Source organism: Urocitellus parryii, chromosome 10, assembly GCF_045843805.1.
Source record: "Urocitellus parryii isolate mUroPar1 chromosome 10, mUroPar1.hap1, whole genome shotgun sequence".
NCBI classification, from domain to species: domain Eukaryota; kingdom Metazoa; phylum Chordata; class Mammalia; order Rodentia; family Sciuridae; genus Urocitellus; species Urocitellus parryii.
Genome location: NC_135540.1, coordinates 106286484 through 106313403, shown reverse-complemented (window position 1 = coordinate 106313403; position 26920 = coordinate 106286484). Strand labels below are relative to the sequence as shown.

General features: G+C 42.8%; 1 protein-coding gene and 1 pseudogene across 2 annotated transcripts in view; one reads left to right on the top strand and one right to left on the bottom strand.

Moving 5' to 3' along the window:
* The window catches only part of Usp46 (ubiquitin specific peptidase 46), a 63409-nt gene that overhangs the window by 30152 nt on the left and 6337 nt on the right, over nucleotides 1–26920 (bottom strand). The window contains exons 2-4 of one of the 2 annotated variants that reach the window (XM_026387423.2): nucleotides 6828–6908; nucleotides 3535–3748; nucleotides 1968–2197 (exon numbers count right to left, since the gene is read on the bottom strand). In XM_026387423.2, the coding sequence (XP_026243208.1) occupies nucleotides 1968–2197; nucleotides 3535–3748; nucleotides 6828–6908 (525 nt within the window). The remainder of the gene's footprint in view (nucleotides 1–1967; nucleotides 2198–3534; nucleotides 3749–6827; nucleotides 6909–26920) is intronic. The other variant, XM_026387432.2, reaches the window with a different exon arrangement.
* Nucleotides 14094–14431, top strand: LOC113181783 (large ribosomal subunit protein eL30 pseudogene; annotated as a pseudogene).

Here is a 26920-nt window from a genome sequence, read left to right as displayed (position 1 = left end):
GATACATGCAAATAATAAAGAAATTACAAATGAAAGATTATTTGCACTTTGGTTAAAAATAAACCAGTTTAATGAGGGAGGAGGCGTGTGGAAGGAGAGATCAACATGGGCCAAAGTGCTAGCAATCACTGATCCTGAATATGTGGGGTTTATTAAGCTATTCTACTTTCATATTCATTTCAATTTTATCAGAATAGAAGGTATAAAGGGACAGAGGAAGGGAGAGAAAATGAAAAAAGAGGATGGGAGGATCTCAAGAAAAATAATTATGTGCAGAAAATGTTTGGACAGAATATATTTTTAAATGTGCAAGTGGGGCTAATATGTCAGAATTTTTAGAAAATTCTTACAAATTTATCATCTCTGCATGGGAAGATTACTAGTAATTTTTTAGTCTCCATTTGCTTAGCTATGGTTTCTAATTGTTTCCACAATGAAATCAGAACATTGATTCAAACACCATTAAAAAGAACATTAGAAAGACTGCCAAAAACTAAAGGCTTCTCTACTTACACAGATATAAGTTGATGTTTAAATCCACATTTCTTAACCATTTTGGGGAGGTCACAACTGGCAAAGGACTACATGTTTGTGTCCTCTCAAGATGGATATTGAAATCCTAACCCCTAACGGGATGGTATCTGGAAGTGGGGTCTTTGGGTCATAAGGGTGTGATGGGATTGGTGTCATTATAAAAAAAAGACACGAGAACTGCCTTCCTCTCTCTACTATGTGGGGGCATGGCAAGAAGGAAGCCATGTCCAAGCCAGGAAGAGAGCCCTCAGTAGAACCAGACCACGCCACGCCCTGATCTCAGATTTCCAGACTCCAGAACTGTGAAAAACTAATTTTATTTGCTTAAGTCACCCATTATAGCATTGTGTCACAGCAGCCTGACCAGACTAAGGGGCCATTAGCAGATCTGTTGAAAAGCACCTGTCTCCCGTCCCACAAAATGCACAATCATACACATTTTTTTTTAGATACTATCAAGAAACTCTAAGACCCTTAATGAAACCATAGACTTTCTATGTTGTGAGTAGTTGTAACAAATAGCTGACATTTATTGCATGGATATTACGTGCTAACACGGTGCTAAGTGCTTTATTAGGACTGACTCATTTAATTCTCCCAACAACCTATGAAACAGGCTCACTCTCTCTCTCTCTCTCTCTCTCTCTCTCTCTCTCACACACACACACACACACACACACACACACACACTCACACACACATAATCACCAACTTAGAGATAAGGAGACAGAAAAGAGGAATAATTTGCACTACCTTGTGCCACAGCCAGTATACAAACCCAGGCAGCCTGAATCCAGAGCTGGACTCTTAAATATCAATACATGAGGCCACTCACAAAGCTTAAATATAATAAGCAAATATGCCATTCTGTATCATGCTCTGGAGAACATGTTTTCAGATTCAATCAGCATTAAGTACCTCTCATGTGCCAGACCCTTCCAAACACATAAGCTCACCCAAACCTCGAAACAGCTCTGTGAGTGACTCGCCTTATCCACTCAGCTCTCTGTGGTAGAAATTTTCTATTTTGGAAAAATAGGAGTCAATCTTTTGACTTCAAGTCCACTGAACCACAGCTAACTCACTTTAAGTTGGGGCAACGATCTGTTCCAAATCACACATGACCGAAATCTTTTTAAGATAAATGGTTATGATCCAATTCAGTCGTGTAATTTTTAGACCCTAAAAGTGTCCATGGCGCGAAGCAATCCAGCATTTCAAAAGATCTGCCTCATCACTGCATTAGCCAGCTGAGACATCTTGGATGGATTCATGCTTCTCAAAGTCTGCACTTCAGTTTCATATTCATGAATAAGCTCCTCCAAATATGCTGAAGGGAACTGCTAGTTCTATAGCAATATGCTGCACTCATGCACAGCACTGCCCACCTAAATGTGCATAGGCAGGTTTCATGAGAGCACCCCAATACTTACAGTTTCACAGTTTAAGCATCGGGTTTCATTGGTGAGCGTTCCCTGAAAAATCTCATGGACCCAGGTGAGTTCTGGTTTATTATTCTCTGCAGGTTCATTCATGTTGCCATTTTTTAATTTCCCATTTTGTTTTTCCTGTTTCTTTTCTTCCTGCAGGATGTCCGCAATAGTGTTTAGCAAATAATTTAAAAATTCGTGAGCATCCTGCTGCATGTAGTTATCAAAGAGATCTGGAAAAGAGAAAGTCATTATTTCCATCTTTGGTTCTTAAAAGGCAAACAGAGATGCCTAGTTTCACATGCCACACTTCCATTTTTACATTGAAAGGGTGGACAGTATGGAATACAAATCTATTCATCTCTATCACGTGGCTTCAATGGGTAAGTTTCTAAAGTTTTGTTCATTTCCATTTTCTGCTGCCATCAAGAACCAATTTCCTCTGTCTCCCTATAGTCATGTATGAAAAAAGTGACAGAATTTTTATTTGTTCTAGAGAAAAACATAAATTGCCTGACAATATATCTGATAAAATACCAATTATCAACATGATGTGATCGCAATGACCAATTTCTTCAGGGCCCTGGAGCCTTTTCCCAAAAAGCATATTAAACCCTGGACCAGCCAGGAAGCAGCTTAAATATAATACACAAGGGAGATGAGGAATATGTGTGAGCACATTATCTGATACGATTCCAAAACCAAATTACAAATGACTCCAGAAGCCTCCTGCTGCTCCCTGTTATCAGGACCATTCACTGGGAGACGAATGCAGCTGTGAAACTCCACTACTAATCATGTTCACCACTGGACTGGGAGTGCTTGCTTCCTTCTCTCCCTGAGTGACTTGTACTCTAGTACATAGAAACCACAACAGCTTCAAAAGACAGCAATCAAATTAAATAAGACTTTGTAAAATAAACATCTGATTCACCGTGCAAGTCTGTTGGAGGAAAGCAAAATCTAGAAAAAACACAAGTTGCCCCGACAAATAATTCCCTGGTCAGAAATATTATCAGCGCAAAAATATCCCCCACAAAAGAGAAGACAGAAAAATCAGGTGACGGCAGCACATTTTTATCATATAGATATCGACTTGATATCCTTTAACTGTCTTAGGCAAATAAAAATGAGGTATTATCTTCAAAACGGCAGAGACTCTGATTAGGAACTATGCACTTACTTTACCACTTATGACAAGTTTAGAAAACAGTACTATTTTATTCAGTTATTACATCAGCCTATTTAATCTGATGACTGTCCCACTCAGAAGGCTGCCATGGACCATTTTCCGCTTACAAAGATCCCACTCAGTATAGAGTAAAAAAAAAAAAATTATTCTATCATGAGATGGATCTAAGTTCTTAAGCATATTGTCAAACCAATTTTGTGTTACATATAATGGATAGAGAGGAAGAAATAACTTTTCTTAAAAAAATGACACTTGAATAGTTGACCACACTTATTTTCCCTTTAGAAACCAAGTTGGCTTTTCATTGTAAAGATGCACAGAACTGTCAGCGTCCCTTATTCTAGAGCTTGAAATCCAGTATGCGCCACCTTGACTCACCATTCTCTTTCCTCAGCCTCGAAATGAACTTCTTTGGTGGGATGACGCCGACCTTCTTCTTCTGCGTGGCAATGCTGTGGAAGAGGTCTGCCAGGCACGTCAGCAGGTTTTCCTTCTTTTTTTGCTGGGCCTTGTATGCCAACACATTCTCACGGAACGGCCGGCAGAAATACAAGGCCTGAAGCACGGAGTTACAGTAGCATGTGTTTCCAAACTGCCAAAGGACAAGAGGGGTGGTTCAAGTCATTGCCTGAGGAAAGCCAGCTCTGGAACAGGAGGAGAGAAGGACAAGGCCAGGATCCATGAACCTGCCCAGATTTCCCTGTATCAGAGCCCAGCTCACCACATGAGAAAATTGGTTAGTTAAACACCAGTGACTACCTGATCAATAGGAAGAGGAATGAAAGGGCCTTATCTGTGATTTGCTTTTCATGGTTTCAGTTACTTGTAATCAATCACAGACCAAAAAATATTAAGTGGAAAATTACCGAAATAAAGGACATGTCAGTTTTCAATGGTGATCCATTCCGGAGCATGTGATGAAACCTCATACCATCCTGTGCCATTCTGCCAAGACCATGAATCATCTCTCTGCCCAGTGTATCCATGCTGTATATGCTACCAGTCCATACATCATTTAGTAGCCATCTCAGTTATCAGATCAACTGTCACAGTACCACAGTGTTTGTGTTCAAGTTACCCTTATTTTACTAATAATGGCTCCAAAGCCATTTTTTTTTAAGAAAAGCAATGATACCGATGGTTTTATTAGAATATATTGTTTTAACTGTTCTGTTTTATTAGGATATTATTATTGTTGTTGTTGTTAAGTTTGTGTAATAAATTGAACTTTATCGCAAGTATATATGTATAGAAAAAACATAGTACATATCCAGTACTATCCATGGTTTCCAGCATCTACTGGGGGTCCTGGAACATAATCCCCACGGAGAAGGGGAGACACATAATTCTGGTGCTTCTCTAACCCATAAAAATCTCTAAAATAATAATAAGCACTCTTGCCTATGCTTAGATAAAGAGTCTAATGAAACCTTCTGGTGCTTAGAAAAAGAGAAGAAAAAAATCTACATAATATGCAGACCAAGAAAAGCAGCTGGCCAGATAAAAGTTGCCACATTTACAACACATCAAAACTCTCATGACAAGGAAACTAAACCCAAAGCAAAAAGAAATGGAGGAACTAGGAACCACCTGCCCAGCTGAATCCGCCTGAAATGAAGGGGGGCTCTTTCTCTTCTTTCAAGAGTCCAGTGCCCCTGCCCATTGCCTCAGACCACAATGCCTCACTTCAGTGCAAAGGAGGCAAAAAAAATGTCTCTTTAAGCCAAACTCCCATCTTCCCACCTCTTACCTTCTAAATTACCCTCCCTCCTTTCTTCCAAGGAGGCAGTTGTTCCAGTACAGTATCACCCAAGTCCCGGTCTCCTATAACCAGATTAGGGCCCACACAGTAATATGTTAATACCTCTTGAAATCATGGACACTGAGCTTATGCGTACAGAGGAGACAGTCATTATCTCACTCGGTTCCCAGTGACTAAGTCCGACTCCGTGGGAGAGCACGGCTGAGACCATCACTTCAGAATTGCTCCTACACAGTGAAATAAGCAGGAAGAAAGACCCTAAGGAAGTAACCAGATTAACAGCCCAGATTGCAAACTGCAGTGGAGGACTCACTAGGGCACAGACACCTTCTCGGAACTGGCTCTGGGCTCAGGTCCTCTGTCTGAGAGCGGAATGGAGGCTCCACCACACCTTCATGACATCTCCACGGGAGCTGAGATAGAACGTTCCCTATTTTTACATATTTTAATCTGCTTTACCACAATTATGTAACAGAAGATGAACCTTTTATAGAGACGCTGGAACCATCATAAATTACCACTTGAGGGATCATAAATGAAGAAAGTAACAAGTACAGAGGACACAACTCTTCCACAAACTAGAAATGGGCCTTAATTCTTTTTTTTTTCCTTCATAGTCTGCATTTATATTTTCCTTAGCCAGGGCAGAGTTCCCATGACTTCAATAATCATCTTCACAGAGCTAAGCAGAGGCCCGGGCACAATGGCTAAAAAAATTGTAGTAAAATTAGAAGTCAGTATTTCACCCACACAATGCCCTATATTCTAGTGCTTTATTAATCCTTCCACCTTCTCTTCTTTCCTCTCTATTCAGTGTTTCACTTTTACCCAGACATTCTTTAATGCTTGGCCCTGATCCAGTGAACAACTCCTGGGAAAGAAAAGGGGCAAAAATTTGCCAAGTGTCCACAATGTGCCTCGGTCTCATCTCAGGGTCTTATACTTATCCATCCTTTTCCCAAGTGGGTATAAACTATGATCCCCATTTTACAGATGGGAAAATGCAGGTTCAGATCACACAGCTAGGGAACAGCACAGGCAGGATTCCAACACAGGTCTGCACTGGAACCACTGTTCTTTCCATTATATCCTAGGCTGTATTTACTTGCAGAGAATATTTTCAGCTTACCCCAATACTGACCAGACCTGGGCATTGGCAGTCTATGCACAGAGTAGTTGTTCCAGAAAACCATGTGTTTATGAATTAACACTTGATATCACTTCAAACTTCCATCACAGAGAGAAAGGACTGGGTGAGGAAGGAAACTCACAAGGGGTAGGTAGCTCAGGAGGGGTGGGTGACACTGCCCTGCTCCTTGATTATCATCAACCTACTTAGGAAGCAGAGCCTGGAAGTCCAGCCAGATACAAGGGGCTACTGCAGAGTGCAAAGGAAAGTGAGGCCAAGCAATTCTGAACAACATGTGCTGGTTCTTCCCCACAGCTGTCCCTGTTCCTGGCACGCTACCAGGTTATATTATGAGCCAGTCACTACTGATGAGCCGGTGACAGTGTCAGAACTCTGGCTATACTGATACATACAGAAACAAAGCCTGCCTGGAGAGCTCACCCCATGATAAAGGAGGACATGCAAAAGCAGATTTGGCTACAAAGGCTAATGAAATCACCATGAGATTATGTGTGCAAAGGAAATCCCTCAAAGCACAGGGAAGTGGGGATGTGAATCTGACCCAATATTGTTGTAATTAAATCCTTTTTTTCTGGGACAATTCATTTAAAACTTTCAAAAAATAGACTAAAATGCCCCCCCCATTTCCAACATGTGCCACTTCTATGAACTAATGCACACTGACAATTATTTAAAAATTGGTAATGATGAAGATGGCAGCAGAGGTTGCATCAAATACTCTAAAACGTTTGATAAAAATAGTACATTTTAAATACTTACATTGACCAATCCGAAGTAGTGTTCATTGATTGGAAACTGCTCTGGACCAATGTCTTTTTCCAGAGCAGAGGCATTGGTGCCCTAAAAGAAAAAAAAAAATAACAAAAGCTCTGTTGCATGTAAAATAGACAAGAAAACAAGAGGATACTTGAGCCGCCTACTACAGAGACAAGCATCTCCCCTGGTCAACAGGTATCTGGGGATGTTCGCACAGAAGAAGTCGGTAGATTTGGTAGTGATGCCAGCTCTATTCTTCTTCATCCATTCAGCCCTGTTCTTTGTGGTTTCCATCATCCTCCCTCAGGAAAGGAAGTGTGAGATAGGCAAATGAGCAAACTATCACTAGGAACTTCTGAATAAAACATCATCATTCTAGACAGCTGCAGAGGCTTTAAAAAAAACATGGCACGGAGAAATATATTACCACTTTCAAAGTCAATTTCTTCATTTGACAAGGATTTACTCTGCACCCACTGAGCCAGACCCTGGTCTCCGTCTAGACGTTGATAAGAGAGTGGTGAACAAAAGGGACGCGTTGCCTGATTTCATGGAGTGCCCACTTTAGTAGATGAAGAGGGCCTGAGACACAAAGCAAGCGTGTTGGACAGTTTACTAGGAGTGCGGTGCACTGGAGGAGAACACTGGCAAGTGAAATAGGGAAGAAAGTAGGAAGACAGGATGGGGATGACTGGAAGCAGTGGTGAAGGAGAGGCATACGGCAGCAGAGGGTGGATACCTGCACCTCTAAGAAGAGAGGTCAGGGAAGGCCTTACCTAGAAGGTAATGCATCCAAAGAATATTGTGAGTAATGGAGAAATACACTTTGACACCTAACAGTTCTCAGATGCATCAAATTGGGAAGCCACGAGACACTCCAGCATGGGAATAAACAGCTACCAGTTACTCCTAGCATGTGCCAGGGACTGTGCTATTCATCCTTACAGTTATCCAACAGATCGCATTTAACAGACAAGGAACTTAAAGCTCAGAAGAGCTGAAGAATCTTTCCCAAGTCCACAGTCAATAAGTGGTAAAGCCACAGGATAAAACCAGGAGTCAGACTCGGAAGTCCCTGACCTTAAACAAATGCTGCACAGAGTGATCCTGCCTGTTAAAACACTGACTGAGCCCCACTAAGGGGCAGTCACTGGCAATGGATAATCATTACTCCCCCAGGCCTGAATGAGTCTGCTGGGATTAGGAAGTGACTAGGTTCACCCCAATAAGGTAAGTGCAGGGGCCCCTCATTATCTGCGGAGGACTGGTCCCAGGAACCCCTACATAGATGCTTGGGTCCCTTATGTAAAATGATGTAGTATTGGCATACAATCCACACACATCCTCCTGTATACTTTAAACCATCTCCACTTATGATATCTAATACAACGTAAATACCATGTAGACAGTTGCTACACTGTACTGTTTAGAGAATAACAGCAAAGAAAAAGGACTGTGCATGTCCAGTACAGATGAAGTTTTCTTTTGGTATTGTTGACCCGTGGCTGACTGAATCCATGCATGAAGAGCCCACGGATGTGAAGGGCCGGATGGAGTTTGAGGAATGGTTTGGATCAAACTCCATTTGTTCTTCCTTAACTCTGTAGGCTTCTCACATTCTCAGGCTATCACTTAAGATTTAGCCCTCAGAAACTTTGGGATATAGACAGATTGGTTAAAAGACATGTTTTTTGTTGTGGTGGTGGTTGTTTGACACTAGTGATGGAACTCAGGGCGCTTAACCACTGAGCCACATCCCCCGCCCTTTTTATTTTTTATTTTGAGACAGGGTCTCGCTAAGTTGCTTAGGGCCTTGCTAAGTTGCTGAGGTTGGCTTTGAACTTGTGATCTGCCTGCGTCAGCCTCCAGAGTTGTTGGGATTACAGGCCTGCACTACGGTGCCCAGCTAAAAAGCCATGCTGCTACTACTTAGTCCTAACTCAAAATTAGCACCTCTCACAGGAAGAAATGGCCAAAATGGAGGCTGAGACCTAGTGAAGATGGCTACTAGTCACCAAGAAAACATTCAATGCAAAAAAAAAAAAAAAAAGAAGAAGAAGAAGAAGAAGACAAAAGGAAGAAAATAGCAGCAGAAATGGCAAACTGCATCCCCCCACTCTAATATCCTGTTTCCACTTGGTTTCTAGGTCCTTAATACTGCCCCACCAATCTAAGTTCCTTCACCGATCATCTGAGACTGAGTGAGGTATGAGTTCAATGTTCATTTGTGGGTAAGGTAGTTACAATATTTTTTATTTTGTGTGTGTGTGTGTGTGTGTGTGTGTGTGAGAGAGAGAGAGAGAGAGAGAGAGAGAGAGAGAGAGAGACCAATGTAACTCTACTTACAAGGCTAAATTTTTGGAATAACATCAAATTATGGCAGGATTTTATGGTGCAGACCAAAAAAAAAAAATCACTAAAGTTTCAGTAAAGTTACCTTTTGATCATAATTCAATGTAAATAATGTGCATTAAATATACCCATAGCCATTTTTCAAGAAAAATTAGAATATATGGCTTAGAGCCCGGGAGAAACGTCAGATACAAAAATATAGCACAAGGAGATAAATCTCATCAAATCTTTAGGAAAAAAAGCAATATATTCAAGTTAATGTATGATTTTTTTGCTAGCTATTAAGTCTTAGGTTGCTTCTGCTCTTTTCTACCTACCTTGGTATTTTCCCATCTGCGAGGATGGTGACTCCTCCTAAGGGAAGAGTCCCAGGGGACAGCTCCTCTGGGACAGTATGCTGGAGCACCACCCACAGCACAGCACAGCCCAGCCCAGGAAGAAAGTGAATGACAGTTGGGTGAAGCCTGGTTCTTCCCTGAGGGCAATACTGCCTCACCATCCCGCAAGTCAAGCTCATGGACTCTCGCCTAACATGCAAGGGTGTGGAAAGGTGAGGAGGAGGGTCTGACCCTTGATACTGACTCCAGACCCCCACATGCTCCCCCTCTTGTCAAAACACCCCCTTTTTAGAGGTGCATGTCTCCTTGTCTTTGTCTTGACTGTGGAAGACCACCCCCAACTCATGGAGATAGGTCCTAGATGGGTCTCCCAAAGACACACCTTGGACCTGGCCACCATCCTGAAATCCTCATCTCTAGCTGCCACCGTCCACCTAAGCACAGCTCTGCATGCTGACTTTAAGTCCCATCACGGCCACATTTATACCTCACGGAACTTTCACTCCTCTACTTTCTTATTCAGCTTCTTCCTCTTTGGGTGATGATTTCAACTGCCCTTCTAAATCCTCCGTACCCTACCCTTTGGGCACACCACCCAGCAGAAAACCAACCCAGTCTGAATCTAATCATCCGCCCCTCTAAACTGATCAGCCGCACCAGAGCGCATAGACCCCATGGTCCCCAGCGCGTCCCAGGCCCCACACTGCCTCCTGCTCTCTCCCTCCACTCCACAATGACAATTTCCAACTTTCCCCATGGTCCTCAGAACTTCAGCGTCCCCTTGACCCCTCTCAACAGAAAAAAAAAAAAAGAAACAATATATTTTTTAACCAGCAGATAGGGGCTCCCTTGAGACTCACCAACCCACATCCTCTCATTGACAGTGGCGATGTCTCTCTTGTCCACGGATCTCTCCTTTTCATTCAGGTCTATCTCATCAGAATTTAAACACCCTTCATCATCTCCCACATCAATGCCTTTTGCAGTTACCACCTCATTCTCACTCCTCCTTCAGCACCCAACCTCTACACAATTGTCCCTTCTGAAGTACAAGGAGATAAACCAGAGGGTTGCTAAGATTTGTGAGTGGGGAGATGGTGGGGTGGGATGGGGATAAAGTTGTGTTGTGATGGGTCTTGGGGGAGTTCACCACTTTTATAGTATTGCCATGCTTTGCTTAAACACGGGGACATGTCCCGAGTAATACAGCATTTCACAAGTTCCTTGTGGCAACACCAGAGTGCACTCACCCAAGTCTAGATGGTACCACCTACTGCACACCTGGCCGTGTGGTATATACACATGGAATAGCCTATTGCTCCAAGGGCCATGATGAGCAAAACACCATGAGTGTCAATCAAGCACAAGAGAAAATGGTGCATTCAAGAGACATGGTAAGGGGCTAAGGATGTGGCTCAATGTAAGGAGTGCTTGCCTAGTATGCATGAGGCCCTGGGTCTGATTCCCAGCATGGAGGGTGGGGGGGAAACAGTAAACATGAAACATCTGAGGCTGCTGCCTATGCAACACAGCACACTGTTTAACAGTCAACTTTGTTTTTTATATATAATGAGTGCACTTTAAAATAACAATAAAAATAATATAGTAAATACATCAACCAGTAATGTAGTTGTTTATTGTCAAGTATTTTGTATATAACTAAACGTGCTATACAGTCATATGATTGGCAATAAGTTTGTTTCCATCTGCACCACCACAAACATGAGTGTGTGGCATGCCATCCCACTGTAACAACCACAACATCACCAGGCGGTAGGGATTTTCCAGATCCACTACAATCTACTACCACTTTCATATCTGTAGTCCACTGTTACCTAAACAACAGGCAGGACATGTAGTCAAGCAGGACATGGCTGAACAGATACAGGTAAAATAGTGGCCCCCCATAAATGAGAAATACATTGCTTTCCATGACAAAGGAAAATTTATATGGTATTAATGTGCTAATCATCCAACCTTAAAAAGGTAGAATGCCCAGGACCATCCAGGTGGGCTCAGTGTGATCACAACTGTCCTTCAAGGTGGGAAGCTGAGCAGAACAGATCAGTGATATAAAGTGTGAGGGCTCAATTTACCTTGGTGAGCTTTGGAGATGGAGGAAGGGCCAGAGACAAGGAAGGCAGACAGCTCCTAGAAGAGGTGAGAAAAACAGTCTCCACTAGAGCCTCCAGGGAGAGTGCCGCCCTGCACCCCCTTACTCTAGCCCAGTGAGATCCATTTTGGATTTCTGACCTCCAGAACTATAAGATAGTACATGTGTACTGTTTAACCACTAAGATCAAGTAATTGGCTACAGTAGCATAGGGAATTAATATGGCAAGTTTGAGTTTTAAAATCTTCTGTAAGACTTGTCTCTATGTCCTCACCTTCAGCTTTCCCTCCAAAGACCCCCTTCTCAATTCTACCCCCGCTTCATCCCTGATGAGCTCCAAAGGTTGCAGATACCAATAGGGCACTTAAATGGCTGGCTCCACCCTGGGACAGTCTGAGGCCCTCCTTCCTTTTGTGCCTCTCTCTCCAGGGCCCAGGCAGTAATCACATACATGGATTCAAACAGCAACTGCACACCACCATTTCCAACTCTCTCTGCATCCTGGAAACTTCATGTCTGAGCTCCAGAATGGACAAATACAGGCCTTCCCATGTGCCCATAAGGCCTCAACATCCTTCTACCCAACCTGGATTTCTCCTCCTTCTGGTGTTTTCCCACCTAGTAAATGACAGCACTTTCCTCCTCTTGGCTCGTGCCAGAAACCACAGGATCACACTGGGCATAGCTTGCTGCACTCTACCCCCCCTTCATAGTGCCCCGTGGTTCAATCTTCACCAGCTGGACCAAGCTGCCAGGTTCTCTCATCTGAATTACAACCCCTCCTACAAAGCCTCCAATCTCCACCTTATTCATCTCTAACCCCTCTATCAAAACTGTGGCAAAAGTGCTCTTTTTAAATGCACATCTGCTTTGGAGTCCTCCAGCAACTTACACTGCACTCACCAACCTCATCTTGCCACTCATTCTCTGGTACACTTAGGGGGATTTGTATGTTTGTTCTTGTCCCCCGCACCCACACTGGGAATTGAACTCAGGCATGCTCTACCACTGAGCTATATCTCCAGCTCTATTTTTAGTTCTTATTTTGAGATGGTGTCTCGCCAAGTTACCGGGGCTAGGCTTGAACTTGCCATCCTCCTGCCTCTGACTCCAAGGGATCACAGGCATGAGCCATCACACCCCCCCATATCCACTATCTAGTCCAGTGGCTGCCTTTCAGTTCCTGGATACCTCTAGTTCCTTCCCACATATCACTTAAGTACCCTTCCACTGCCTGATCCCTACCTCCTGCAAAATCCTACCATTCTGGTTTAAAGACCAGCTCCTCGGGGAATTCTTCCCAGTCCACCCCTACATTGTCAGTCCCTCTGATGCAATCAGAGAAATGATGCTTTCCTCAGACATCCACATCCCATCCCCAGGCCCTAGGACAATCCTGCCTTATGTGGCAAGAGGGACTTTACAGATATGATTAAGGATCTTGAGATGGAAATGTTACCCTGGATTTTCCAGTTGGACCCAGCATGAACCCAAGTACCCTCGTAGGAAGGAGGCAGGAGGAGATGAGGAGTCAGTGAGGAGAGGTAACTGTGGAACAAGAGGTCAGACAGAGACTGAAGATGTTACACTGCTGGCCTCAGAGATGGAAGAAGAGGCCATGAGCCAAGGAATGCAAGCGGCCAGTCAAAAACGGCAAAGAGAAGGAAGCAGATTCTCCCTAGAGCCATCCTAGGAAGATGCATAACCCAGCCACGTCTGATTTTACAACTTCTGACCTTCAGAAGTCTAAGATAACCAAGTTGTGTCTTTTTAAGCTACTAAGTTTATGTAATTAATAGAAAATTAATCACCTCCTCCCCAATCTCTACTCACTCTTCACAGCATCCTATGTGACTACCTTACACATTCCAGTTGTTATTTGTATAATTATTAACATCTGCCCTGTCCCCTAAGCTATACCTCAAAGAAGCAAAGACCGTCTCTAACCTGCCCAATACTGCATTCCCAGCGGCAAGCACATAGTAGGTCCACAATAAGAGCAGATGAGCTGTTGGATGAACACATCAGTGGGGATGGTTGAGGCTAAGCAGTTACCATGAGCATGACAACTTGGACATAGGTGTGTGTGCTCTCCCTCTGCACCATTCCATGAGGCATCAGTGGTATCCTCTATCACTTCTCCATTCTCCCTTCCCTTTCCAGGAATTGGTTTCCAGGATACAGAATATGACTGATACTGACATTTGGAATCAAACTCTTGCCTTACTTGCTAGTATTTTTCTTTGGTAAATTAAATCTTTTTACATTTTTAACATATTCAGAAGTTAAATGTGAATGTCTTCATGATACGATGACTGGATGGGGAATATCTCAAGAGATGATGATGGTGGTCAGTGCTTAAGGAGTAATTAGGCAGTCAGTATCCATTAGTTTTAACTGACCATGGCCCCTTCCTTTTGAGCTTTCCCGCCATCTTGACGGCTACTCTTGGTTGGGGGCAGGAAGATGGTGGCCGCAAAAAAGACTCTGGAGTCCATCAACTCTTGGCTCCAGCTTGTTATGAAAAGTGGAAAGTATGTACTGGGGTATAAGCAAACTCTGAAGATGATCAGACAGGGCAAAGCGAAATTGGTTATCCTCACCAACAACGTCCAGCTTTGAGGTAATCTGAAATAGAGTACTATGCCATGTTGGCCAAAACTAGTGTCCATCACTACAGTGGCAATAATATTGAATTGGGCACAGCATGTGGAAAATACTACAGAGAGTGCACACTGTCTATCATTGATCCAGGTGATTCTGATATCATTAGAAGCATGCCAGAACAGACTGGTGAAAAGTAAAACATGTAAAATTTTTCTTTAATAAAACTTGTCAGAGCGTGTTTTAAAAACACTGCATTCATTTTGGTTAAAAAAATAAATACATAAATGACCATGTCCTTCAACTCTTCAATTCTACTTCTATTTATTCTGCATATACACTCAGAGAGGTGGGAAGAGACACAGACTGTAACAAAGACCCAAATAATGTACGGGTGGCTTCAGTGAGACAGGTATCTGTCTCTTTCATGCAAATGTTTAAGAGAATGTGGTGCCGGGGACCTGGGTTCCTCTTATCTTGTTGCTCTGACATCCTCCGGAGTCAGCTTCTAGCTTTGGAACCAAGAAGGCTGCTCCAGCTCCTACCACCAGACGACCTCTTCCAGGAGGGAGCAGACCTCTCCTTCCCTTTCAAGGATGCTCCTGGGCACTGCACACATCACCTTTGCTCACACCTCGCTGGCCAGAATCTAATCTAGTGGCATGGCCGCACCTAGGGCAAGGGAACCTGGCAAAGGTGGTCTGTACTTAAGACCTATGACCAGTTAAAATGTCTATTACCCCAAGCTGGGGTCGTGCTCGGTGGTAGAGTGCTTGCCTAGCATGTGTGAGGCCCTGGCTTGGATTCTCAGCACCACATATAAATAAATGAACAAAATGAAGGCCCACCAATGTCTAAAAAAAATTTTTTTTAAATCTCTGTTATACTAGAAATGAAAAATGGATGTTGAGGGGACGATCAGCAGTCAACATGTCAGACCGTCCTTGTAGAAAGGTCTGTAACAGAAAAAATGAGAAGTAACTTGAACTGGTTAAATAATCATAGTAATTCATGTGATGGAATCCCATGTAGGTATTTTGAAAAGTTAAGTGGCTCTCTATGTACTGCTGTGAAAATTTGTCCAAGATGCAGTGATGACCATGGTATACAGTAACAATGTACATAGGACAATCCTGGAAATGTCATTCATTCAATCAGCAGTGCTCTGAGCCCACTTTGTGCCAGTACTATTCTATAAGTGGAACACAGGTGAACACAACAGACCAGACCACTGTATTCAACACCTGCATCTAATGACAATTCCCCCAAAGAACACTTGAGAAACTCTTCATTTTGTTTGTGATTCTTTTTGTGTGTGAGAGGTATTTTTTTGTTTTCGTGTTTTGGAGACAGGGTCTTCCTATTGCCCAGGCTGCCTTAAAACTCCTGATCTCAAGTGATCCTCCTCCCTCAGCCTCCTGAGCAGATGGGACTACAGCTGGGACTACACCTGAGACAGGACTACCAATGGCCTTCAGAGTCAGAGAGTGAGGCAGGGAGATGAGCAGGTCACAAAGGGGCTTTCCTTTTTATCATCTCAATGTTTTATACTTTTTACTGTGAGCATGTGTTATTTTTGTACCGATTATCTTTTTAATTTAGTAAACCAGTGTCCTGTAGACCAGTTACCTAAGGCTCACAGCCCGTGTCTAGGGTTGCATTTGCTCTTCGGTTTCTTGCTGGTATTTATTTGCCTTTGACTTCACTCACCTCACGGCTCTTTGGAGTTAGTTTCCTGGCTCACGGCTCAAGTTGCTGATATCCAGCCTGCCTGTTCCAAAGGGCAGCAGAGGGAATCAGGCGAAACTGGGAATATCATCCCACTACACAAACTGCACAGTGCGTTAGGAACCCAGAAGCTGCATCCTATTGCCGCTCCTAGCACAATGGCACCGAAGGGCAATGGGAGGCCCTGAAAAGTGATTGTTCTGTGATCAGATGTTGAACAAAGAACAGACCTGTGGGGGTAAATCATAGGGTCTGGGATTACAAGAAGCAAAATTTGTATTTCCATCAGTTTAAAAAAAAAAAAAAAGTGGTAACCTTTGAAAAACAATTGCAGCCAACTTTATTAAAAATAGAATCTGAGCTGGGACAAGTTCCAACAAGACGACTATAATGTTAGCTTTTCAAAGCACCTCTGAAAGCGATTCTGTGTGCCAAGGGTGCTACGAACACACAAAAGAAACAACAACAAAGACCCAGGAAGGATGAGTCACAATGCACCCAGTGGGGACTCAAAGCAATTTCTTCGTAAAACAATTTTTAAAAGCAACTTATAAGGAAAACAAGTTAGAATTTTTTTCCTTGCGGGGCAAAATGAAGAAAGAGTCTTGCCCAGGAGAAGAAAATAATAGGAACAATGGCATGTCAAGGTCTGTAAAAACCAGAGAGATCACAGCCACAGCACAAGGGGGTCTACAATACAACAAAGAAGCACTAAGATCCCTGGAGATCAGCTAGTTCACCAAATGGAGGCCCAGACAGCTAACCTTTCCCGCCCAAGATCTCCCTTAGGCACCTCCTGCATCTGCTTCTTAAGGCATTAAATCTCTTGGTCACATTTACATCAAGTAGAGAGGAGACCCAAGAAAGGCCAAAGACAACATGTAAAAATGACACCTATGTACAGAGAACAAGTCATTAGTTACACAGCAGGAATCAAACAGATGACATGAATGGTGAAGGCAAACCACGTTTTTAGGTCTATGTTCAAAAAACATCAACTACATTTTCAAAGTACAACAATACATAAAGGACTAGTGCAAAAGGACATGTGTTCCTGGACTCGTCATGGCAAAAGTCTCTCTACAGCCTCATGGAGAATGTGAAGCACAAAGGAAGCGATGCAGCCCAAGGTATGGGGATGAGCAAGGAGCCACCTGCCGGGGCTCAAGGAAGGGAAGGAGGAAAGAGCCCTGGAGCCTCAGATGTAATTAATAACAACAGAGGACTCGTAAACAGCAGGTGCTGTGTCCCATCACTTTTCTAAGTAATTTCTGCATATTTTACTCATTTTAATCCTCACACCAATCCTCTGAGGTACATGCCATTATTGTCCCTATTTTAAAGGTAAGAACACAAAGGACAGGGAAAATAGGCAACCTTATTCTGGCTTATGTAGCTAATAAATAGTGGAACCACGCTGGAACTCATACAGTCTGGCTGCAGAGTGTGCCCCCGACCACCACACAACACTGTCTGTCCCCGACCACCACACAACACTGTCTGTCAAGATGTCAAGTGTCTCCTTGCGACTACAAAACTATGAGAACTAAAGCTGGCAGTAGGTGAGACATTGTATCAGGAGGAGTTGGGTTGTTTTTTTTTATAATCATTTCAAAGGCTGTGAGTTTTTAATCAAGCAAACAAGAAAAGAAAGTAATGTTAAGTTTTAAGAGTCTTTTGCTAAGAAGCAAAAATAACTCTAAGGAGTAAGCCATTCTACATCTAGTAACGGAATTCAGAGCAGCCTTGGTTACCTAACTTCTAAATTCTTGTAGAGAAACAGACAATAATAAAATAAAAACAATGGGACAACAGAGAGAGGGAGAGGTTAGTAGGCAGAACAAAATATGTTATCATTTCGATATAGTTTACCTCTATCACTGGGATCACTGGGGGTCAGAGGGCAGAGAAGGAAAGAACTGGCATAAGTTATAAGAGGAAAAACATACTGTCTTCTTTTATCCAAAGGAAGCTGCAAAGTATCTGAAATGCCTTCAAAAGATACAAATACAGACACTAATGCTGAGTCTCTTGGTTCAAACTCTCTAGGCCAGGGTCCCTGCCCCTCAGAGCAGTCCCCTGTGTGGAGGACTCTCCCTCTCCAGCTGTCTCTTTCTCACCGTGAGGCTTCAATGTCACTTCTTCCCTGACCCTTCCCTCTCACGGAATGTGGCCTGCCCCTTCACAGCACATATCACAACTGGTAACAGCATAATTGTTTGTGATTATTTAACATCTGTCTTCTCACTCAACCACAGATCTGCAAATGACAGCCCACAGGTCAGATGTGACCCGCTGTTTTTGGACATCAAGTGTCACTGGAACCCGGCCATGATTCTTCATTTATCATTGTAACTGCTTTCACAATACAACAGGAGAGTGGCATGGTTGTGACAGAGGTGTCATGGCCCACGAAACACAAAATGTTCACTCTCCAGCCCTTTTGTAGACCAAGCTGGCCACCCCCACAGTAGACCATAGACGCTATGATCCTTACAGGGTCCTCACAGGCTATTTGGTCTGACTCAGTTGCCAGCGCCCTCCTAAGTGCCTTGAGTGCAGAAGAACTTGGTGAAGTTGCTGACTGAAAAAACTCGGGAAACAGGGAAGATAAGCAGTCATGATTCAGAGAACTTCACATCTATATATTCGTTTAATCCCACTAACCCAAGGCAGATTAACTCTTAATCTCCCCACTCTACACACGGAAAATGGACGGAAGCTGTGGAGCCGCCCACTCAGCCACTTCAGGCAGGGCTGGGATTCAAACACAGGTGGCCCAGATCCAGACTCTGAGCTCTCCACCACACGTCAGGAGAGAGGATGGTTTCATTCACAATTTTAGCCCTTCCTTAGCTGCAGGTGCAGAGCCCCGGGCAGAGAGCCAGGACTGGTTCTGAGCACTTACCCTTTGGCAGCTGGTGGCCACCTATTACCTAACCACTGGCACACCCCAGTGTAGTTATGGATGGCCGTCTTGCTGAGTTACCAGACAGATCACTTCAGAGTGTCCTACAGAGCAACCCTGAATAAAACCCATCCTGCCTGCCAGGTCACTTATGTGGACTCACCATCCCCACTTCCCAGGTGAGGGGAAGGAGGTCAACGGAGTTAAGTAATTTGCCAAGGTCAAGTGTTAGCATGAGACAGAGATTACTAGTCACTGCGACTCTACAACCCCAATTCCTGACTGAATGGCAATTCTTCTCCAGGCTTTAACAGGGGACCAGTTCCACAAGATGGTAAAGGGTATTTCATTCTGCACCATGACAACATGCATTTCCACCCTTTATGACACTGGATGGAGAAAAATGACTCAGGAAAAAAACCTCCACATGACTCGATTTGATAACTGTAACATGGAAGCTAAACATCTGCTAATGAAGAAGGCTGACCCAGGGATACGGACGACATAATGGTGCAACATCATTATAGCAAGAAATGGTGTGGACCTGCGACAGGCTCTGTCTATGGAGACCCCTCTCCACGCATTTAGAGATAGTACCATGAAGTCCTTAGAGAGGTCAACTTCAACTTAAAACAGAACAAAGACTCACTCCCCTCGGCCCATGTCTGGTTTCTTTCTTTCTTTCTTTTAATACCAGGGATTGAACCCAGGGACATTTAAACACTGAGCCACATGCCCAGCCTTTTTTATTTTTTATTTTGAGGGTCTGGCAAAATTGCTGAGGCTGGTACTGAACTTGCAATTCTCCCACCTCAGCCTGACTAGAGTTGCTGGGATTACAGGTCTGTGCCACGGCCCCCAGCTCCCATGTCTGTTTTCTAGCTGAGGGTGGAGAAGGAGGAAAGACTCAGTGTGCCAGAAGCAAGAACTCATTCTGTGCCCAACATTTCACAAAGTTACCAAGAAGCCTTCTCCATAAGCTTGTCCCTTAAGCTCCTGCTTTACCCAGAGGTTCTCTTCCCTTTACTTTCTAGAGAGGTCATGTGTAGGGCATGGGATCCTGACAAAACCCCAGGTTAAAAAAAACAAAAAACAGTGCTGTGCATTTTCCTATAGTGTTTCACCCTCCTCATCCCATACTCCAGGCCGCCATCTAAGCTGAAGTCTTCATCAATAAAAACCCCAACTCCAGCTCCCACTCACACAGCTTCCCCTCATAGAGCTCCCCCCTGCCCCCATAGCATAGGGAGAACTAACAGACTCACTGTGCCTGAATGTGTTGGATGGCAACCCTGTCCTGGGAGCCACGCCTGTCTGGATCAGTATCACACCCTCAGAGATATTTTAATCCAATATAACAAAAACATCTTGAAATGTACTGATTGTGAAATAGAAATATAAACTTGTAAGCTTTCTCCCCCTACCCAAATAGGGTGACAACGGGGGAGGAAGCGAGTAGAGACCTTCTCAGGAGCAGGAATGCTACCTAAGCAAAACATTAATACTCTGCCTGGAGCTAAGTTCAGAAACTGCTATGTGTATATAATGAGTGGACAGAGCAATTTTGTTTGTGTCAAGTTTAGTAACAAAAAATTGAGGTTTGTGTTTTATTTATCATTGGATTTTTTAATTCCACTTTGCTACCAATCCTTTTTTATTGCATTTTATAAAAGTATTGGTTGTAGGTTGGAAATAAAAATACAGGTCCTTCCCTATAGACTGAAAATAACTGCCAAGAGCAAAACATTTAAATATTGAGTTTATTTCTTAAGCCTATGATGGATGCTCAAGCTCACTTTGAATATGAGAAACAAACTGAAAATACACCAGAACACCATCTTTCCCCCAACTGACCAGGCTATGGGCAACACACTGCACATGCTGCCGTTGGCTGGCAATTTGGCACAACCCCTCAAAGTCACAAACACCAACCTATCTCTAGAAAGTTGGGGGACAGATACACTCCCACATATGCATCATGATGCACAAAATCGTTCCTTGAGGCCTTGTTTATAAAAACCAGACCAGAAAACCAACTACGTGTCCGATCCGTGGAGCCTGGTTAAGTAAATTCAGTACATTCAAGTGTCTGAATATCTTGCAGCTATTAAAAAAGAATGAGATGCTCTTTACAGGCTCACCTCCAAGAAACAAAAACAACGGTCAAATGAGGACAGATTCGTATGTACTATAAATACTATTCGTGTTTTCAAAAACTAGGAGAAAAATATAAACATATTTGCTTGTATATGCATAAGATATCTCTAAATGGAAATGTATGACACTGTAAATACTGGTAGATGCCAGAGACATGAATTAGATGATGGGTCTATTTTCAACACAAATCATTTTGCACATTGTGAAGTTTCTGCCATGTGAATGTATATTACCCATTCATCAAAAACTTTAAAAACTTATTAAGACGGGTTGCAGTTGTGCCTTGGTGGTAGAGCGCTTGTTGCCTAGCACGTGTGAGGCACTGAGTTCAGTCCTCAGCACCACATAATAAATAACTAAGTTATTATGTCCATCTACAACTAACAATTTAAAAAAAATTTAAAAAGAAGCCAAGGTTAGTACTCCATGTATTTCTCAGTTAAGAATGTCTGGGTTCACTAAATAACACCAAGAGGAATGGCATAAGCTCTTAGATGTTTCAATGCCTTTCACCACACCATGTGCCCTCACAGATGGGGTAAGGAAAGACATCATATCTTGACTAGTGAATACAAAAGCTCAGCCATGCACCATCTGCACTGTGACCTCCAATGATACTTAGGCCAGAAATCACAGCTTCTTCCTTCTTTGCCTTCCCCCCAGCCCCTTCCCCAGTCCTCCTCGATTGGAGCCTTCATGTTTCACCACTGTTGACAATTGGAACAGTTCTATTTCATAGACCCAGAGAGGCCAAGGTGACCTGCTCAATGTCATGGAACCAGAAAGCCACTGGAGCTGGGAGTTCCTAGCTCAGAGCTCTGACCATTGCACTGTTTGGACTTTCAAAGCAAGTGGTAATAAAATGTCTAGGCTGCAAACCGAGCACTAGACATAACTGATTACACTGAGCCCACCCACAACAACCCAGGAAGGAATGTTCTCTCATCACCCACAGGCATGGACGAGAAGAGAGTCTTTGAGAGGCATCTCACACAGCTGCTCACACCCTGCCACCAGCATGTGGAAACCTCAGCCAGACTCCATCCATGGGCTGACCTGCCTTCCAAAAAGTTCTCCAGCCAGACCTGCAGTCTGCAATGTAGCTCAACAGCCAGTTACCTGAACCACCATCAAGAACCTCTTATCCAAGTAAACATCTTATGAACTACAGGCCCTAAATCCTGGTAAGAGGAAGGTAATCTTACGTGTCACAGGGATAAACATTTTTAACTTAGCAATTTTTTTTTTTTTTTTTGATACTAGGGATTCAACTCAGGGGCACTTGGCCACTGAGCCACATCCCCAGCCCTATTTTGGAGACAGGGTCTCATTGAGTTGCTTAGAGCCTTGCTTTTGCTGAGGCTGGCTTTGAACTTGCAATCCTCCTGCCTCAGCCTCCTGAGCCGCTGGGATTACAGGCATTTGCCACCGTGACCCGCAGCACTTATGTCTTTGATCTGTACCAGAAAAGCACAAATCTAGCTCATTGAACCCATAGTTTTACAGTTTCAGCATAGAAGGAGGTCAAATTAAACCAAGATAAACAGATTTAAAGACAACTACTAAGTAAATAAGTTCGGGTGAACTACAGATATAGTGAAAACCGTGAAGCACAAAATTGGTATTTGACAGCCACTGACCTAAGGAATTGGATCCATCCCATGTTCTCTCTCTAGAGAAAAAGAAGCCTGGGAATAATAGGTACCCCATCCCCAGCATGCAATGCAACTAGTTCTGAATGTCACTTTATTTATTTTTAATAAAAAGGGTCACACTATGTTGCTCAGGCTGGCCTCGAACTCCTGGTCTCAAGCAATCCTGCCTCAGTCTCCCAGTAACTTGGACTACACAACACATAACACCTCCTGTGGCTATTTACATTTGCTCTCTCTTCTCCACACTCCATTGCCTCTCTCAGATCAATGATCAGTGTCCCCATTACCAAAGCATCCAGAAAACTTGCATTTATATGATAGTGTCCTATGGTGGATTATTATGGGGACTCTTAGCTCCAGTTTGCCATGAATAATTCAGATTACATCTAATATCTTGTTATTTTGAGCATCCCCTTTTCTCTTTAAGATGTGCCTGACTTGGGGAATAAATTTCATCTCCCTATGATCCTGCTACAGTGTAGTACTGATTAGGAGAGAACCATGGGCCTTTCTAGCCTTATTTCTCCAATACCCCAAAAACAATAAGAAGGAGACCCTCTTCAGCTCTGTAGCACCTACAGTCAGAACCAAAAAAGTGGCAGATTTTTGCTTCTGCTTCCCCAAATGCAGATAAAGTGCCCCACTCAATAGAGATAGCAGGTCAAAATGAGATTTCCTTGGATCCTGTAATGGCAACAGCTTTATGCTTTTAGCAAAGTGAAGGAAAATATTCATCCACTACAAAAGTGACAATAATTATGAGAAGTAACAAGCCTGATGGCCTCACAGCTCACGGAGTGCTTCCATGAACAAGAGCTCCTTTGATTTCAAAAAACAGTTATGAGGAAGGTACTTCATTTGCTTTTGTTGTAAAGTGATGAAGAGATGAGCTCTGAGAGTTACCAAGCAGGATCCCAAATTCCAAACTCCTCTACTTTACAACTATCCAGAAGAAAATAATTGTTTCATTTTGTCTTTGTCCCCCTCCCCGGCCACCATCCTGCTGCTCAAATGTGCTTCCAAAAACAGCAGCATATCCATCAAATGCCAGATCTCAGCCCCATCCCAGGGCTGCTCCTGGATCAGAAAACACAAGTTCACGAAATCTTTAAGTAATTCTTATACACAACACAGCTGGAGGAGTGTTGCTTGACTATAAGGCAATATCCATTATACCAGACTACATCTCTTTATTCACTTATCAGCAATTATTTATTGAGCATCTACCAGATATGTAATAGACACCATGCTGACAGCTGGAAAATCAACAACAAATAAGATGAAGACAGCTCCTGTCTTCATGGAGTTGCCAGTCACATATAGCAGTTTCTCAACCTGATGTGCTCATTTGAATCAACTGTGGTACTAAAACACACAAACACATACACACACACACACACACACACACTCAGCTCCCTAAAACCTACTCCAATTACCTACATCTATGTATAATCAGAAACTGAGACTGCAGCCCTTTAGGTAGTGTATATCAAATAAGCCTCCACTGACAGAACCACTTTGCAGAGTAACTTGAAAATATCTGATGTATTAGTTCATCTCCCATTGGTAAAACAAAATGCCGGGGCTGGGGATGTGGCTCAAGCAGTAGCGCTCGCCTGGCATGCGTGCGGCCCGGGTTCCATCCTCAGCACCACATACCAACAAAGATGCTGTGTCCGCCGAGAACTAAAAAATAAATATTAAAAATTCTCTCTCTCTCTCTCTCTCTCTCTCTCTCTCTCTCTCTTAAAAAAAAAATGCCCAGGGCTGGGAAACTTATATAGAAAAGAGGTTTATTTAGCTCACAGTGGTAGATGATGAAAGTCCAAAGAGCATGACACAGGCTCTGCGGAAGGCCACAATGCCTAGTAAAGCTGCAGATGGATATAGCCTAAGAGCAGCACTTCTACTTCCAGAGCTATATCCTGGAGAAAGGAAGTCACATGAGCAAAAATGTCAGGAACAAGGACACTCACTGCACTATTCTTTCCAGAAGAGAATGCTTAAGTAGCTAACAAATTATCTCTAAACAAGGGAATAAGTAAACCATAGTCATAAAGGAGTTAGAATGACTAAACTAGATCTCCATGTCAATATAATCTCAAACATAATTGTGGAGCAAAGAAAGAGTTGCAAAAGGCCACATATTTTTACACACACACAAGCTTTGACTGCTTATGGATTCATAAAGTGTAAGACATGTATGGTGGACACCACGCCAACCTCATGAAAATGGTCCGTTCTGGGAAAAGCAATGAGGAAACAGTGCAGTGAGTGGTATTTGTAAGGTATCACATCTACAAGGTTTTAAAAAATCAACCAGCTATGGCTGGGTGCAGTGGCGCATGCCTGTAATCCCAGTGGCTCCGGAGATTGAGGCAGTAAGATGGTGAGTTCAAAGCCAGTCTCAGCAACTTAGTGAGGTCTTAAGCAATTCAGCAAGACCCTGTCTCTAAAAATATTAAAAAAACAGGTTGAAAATGTGGATGGGTGGTTAAGCAGCCTTGAGTTTAATCCTCAGTATATAAAAAAAAAAATCAACTAGCTATGGCTAGATTTTAATACCTGTTAAATCTGAAGGGTGGGTATTTGGCCATATAATATATATTACATACTTTTCCCCCCATACTTTTGAGTGTTGATGTTTTTACGATTTAATTAATTTTTAAAGTTTCTTTTAGAAGCTTCTCTGGTGATATGATCTATAGTCAGAGCTTGTAGAAATAAATCTACAGAATGGCCTCAATCTATAGCTCTTGAAGTTAAATTATTACCTTAAACAGTTTTACATTGATTTAAAAAAAAAAAAAACTTTCAGGTGGCAGGCAGCTTCTATAAGCAATGCTTTCTAAGAGGCCAAGGCAAGCAAAGAAAACAAAATTTCTCAAAGTGTGGTCCTCGCAACCCCTGTAGCAGAGTGTACGGAAGAAGGAGTGGGAAACAGGAAGGACTAGTTATTTAAAATGCTGATTCCAGGATCCCACTGGACCTACTTAATCAAAATCTCTAGGAATAGAACTCCAGAGTCTGAATTTTTAATAAAAAAAAATGCACATGTAGGCATCATTCTTTGGTACATCCAAGAACCACTAAACTTTGTGTGTGTGTGTGTGTGTGTGTGTGTGTGTGTGTTGCTAGGAATCAAACCCAGGGCTTCATGCATGCAAGGCAAGAACTGAGCCACACTCCAGCCCAGTATAAAGCATTTTTAAAGCTGCCATAAACCATACTTTTAAAACCAAGTATTTCTGTATTCGATAAGGTAGCATTCACCATACTCTGACAATTAAAATGAAGTGCAGGGAATATTTTCCAAATATTGAAGATGTTTCCTGTACAGTGTACTTAACCTAAAGGACAAAGAAAAATGTGTTTTAGGAAGAAGAGCATATGTGGATTTTCTAAAAGAACTTCAAAAGGCAACTGCATAAACAGGAAAATTCCACAAGTCCAGCCTTGATGCTGTGCTCAACGGAAGAGGCCCCTGACACGATTTTCACCAAAGCCAATTTCAATGAAAGCAACGTGGCTTGAATGCAAGAACCTATCCCAAAATCACTCCCAACACACAGGATGTCATCTGCCATCTTTTTGCTACAGGTTTTCAACCCTCCAGGGTGATCTTCTGTCATCCATTATTCCTTCAAACTCTGTCTCCGTATTCTTCCCTACGTTTCCTGACTCTTGCTTTGGTCCCCTGTTCTTCTTCCTCATTGTCCCATTACCTGTTTTTGGACAGAACCAACACCGCAATCCTGACTCCCAAACCCTGGAAAACTGCTCCCCAGGCCTTGGGCTAAAAACAGCCCAGCATAATAAACACATGAAAACACATTCCACCTCACTAGTACAAAGGAAAGGGCTAGTTTAAATCTCAAAGATGCATTTCACACCTATCAGGTTGGCAAAATGTCTAAAATATCAATTATCTGCAAGCACCTAGAATGACTGCAACCCTCCAAACTGTTGCTGGTTGGAGTGAAAATTGATCCAACTACCTGGGAGAGCAATCTGGTAACCTAGTAAAGTGAAAGATGCCCATTTCCTTTGACCCGGCAATTCCCTCTACAGAATACAACACAGAGAAATTTTAAACTTTCATACAGGGAGAATGAGTTCACAACCATTCACAACACTAAAAACAGCACAAATGAAAATATGTATGCCTAAGTGATTATCAAGGATATAATGAATATACTGTAGCACATTTATATGAAGAAATATTATGTAGCAGTTAAAAT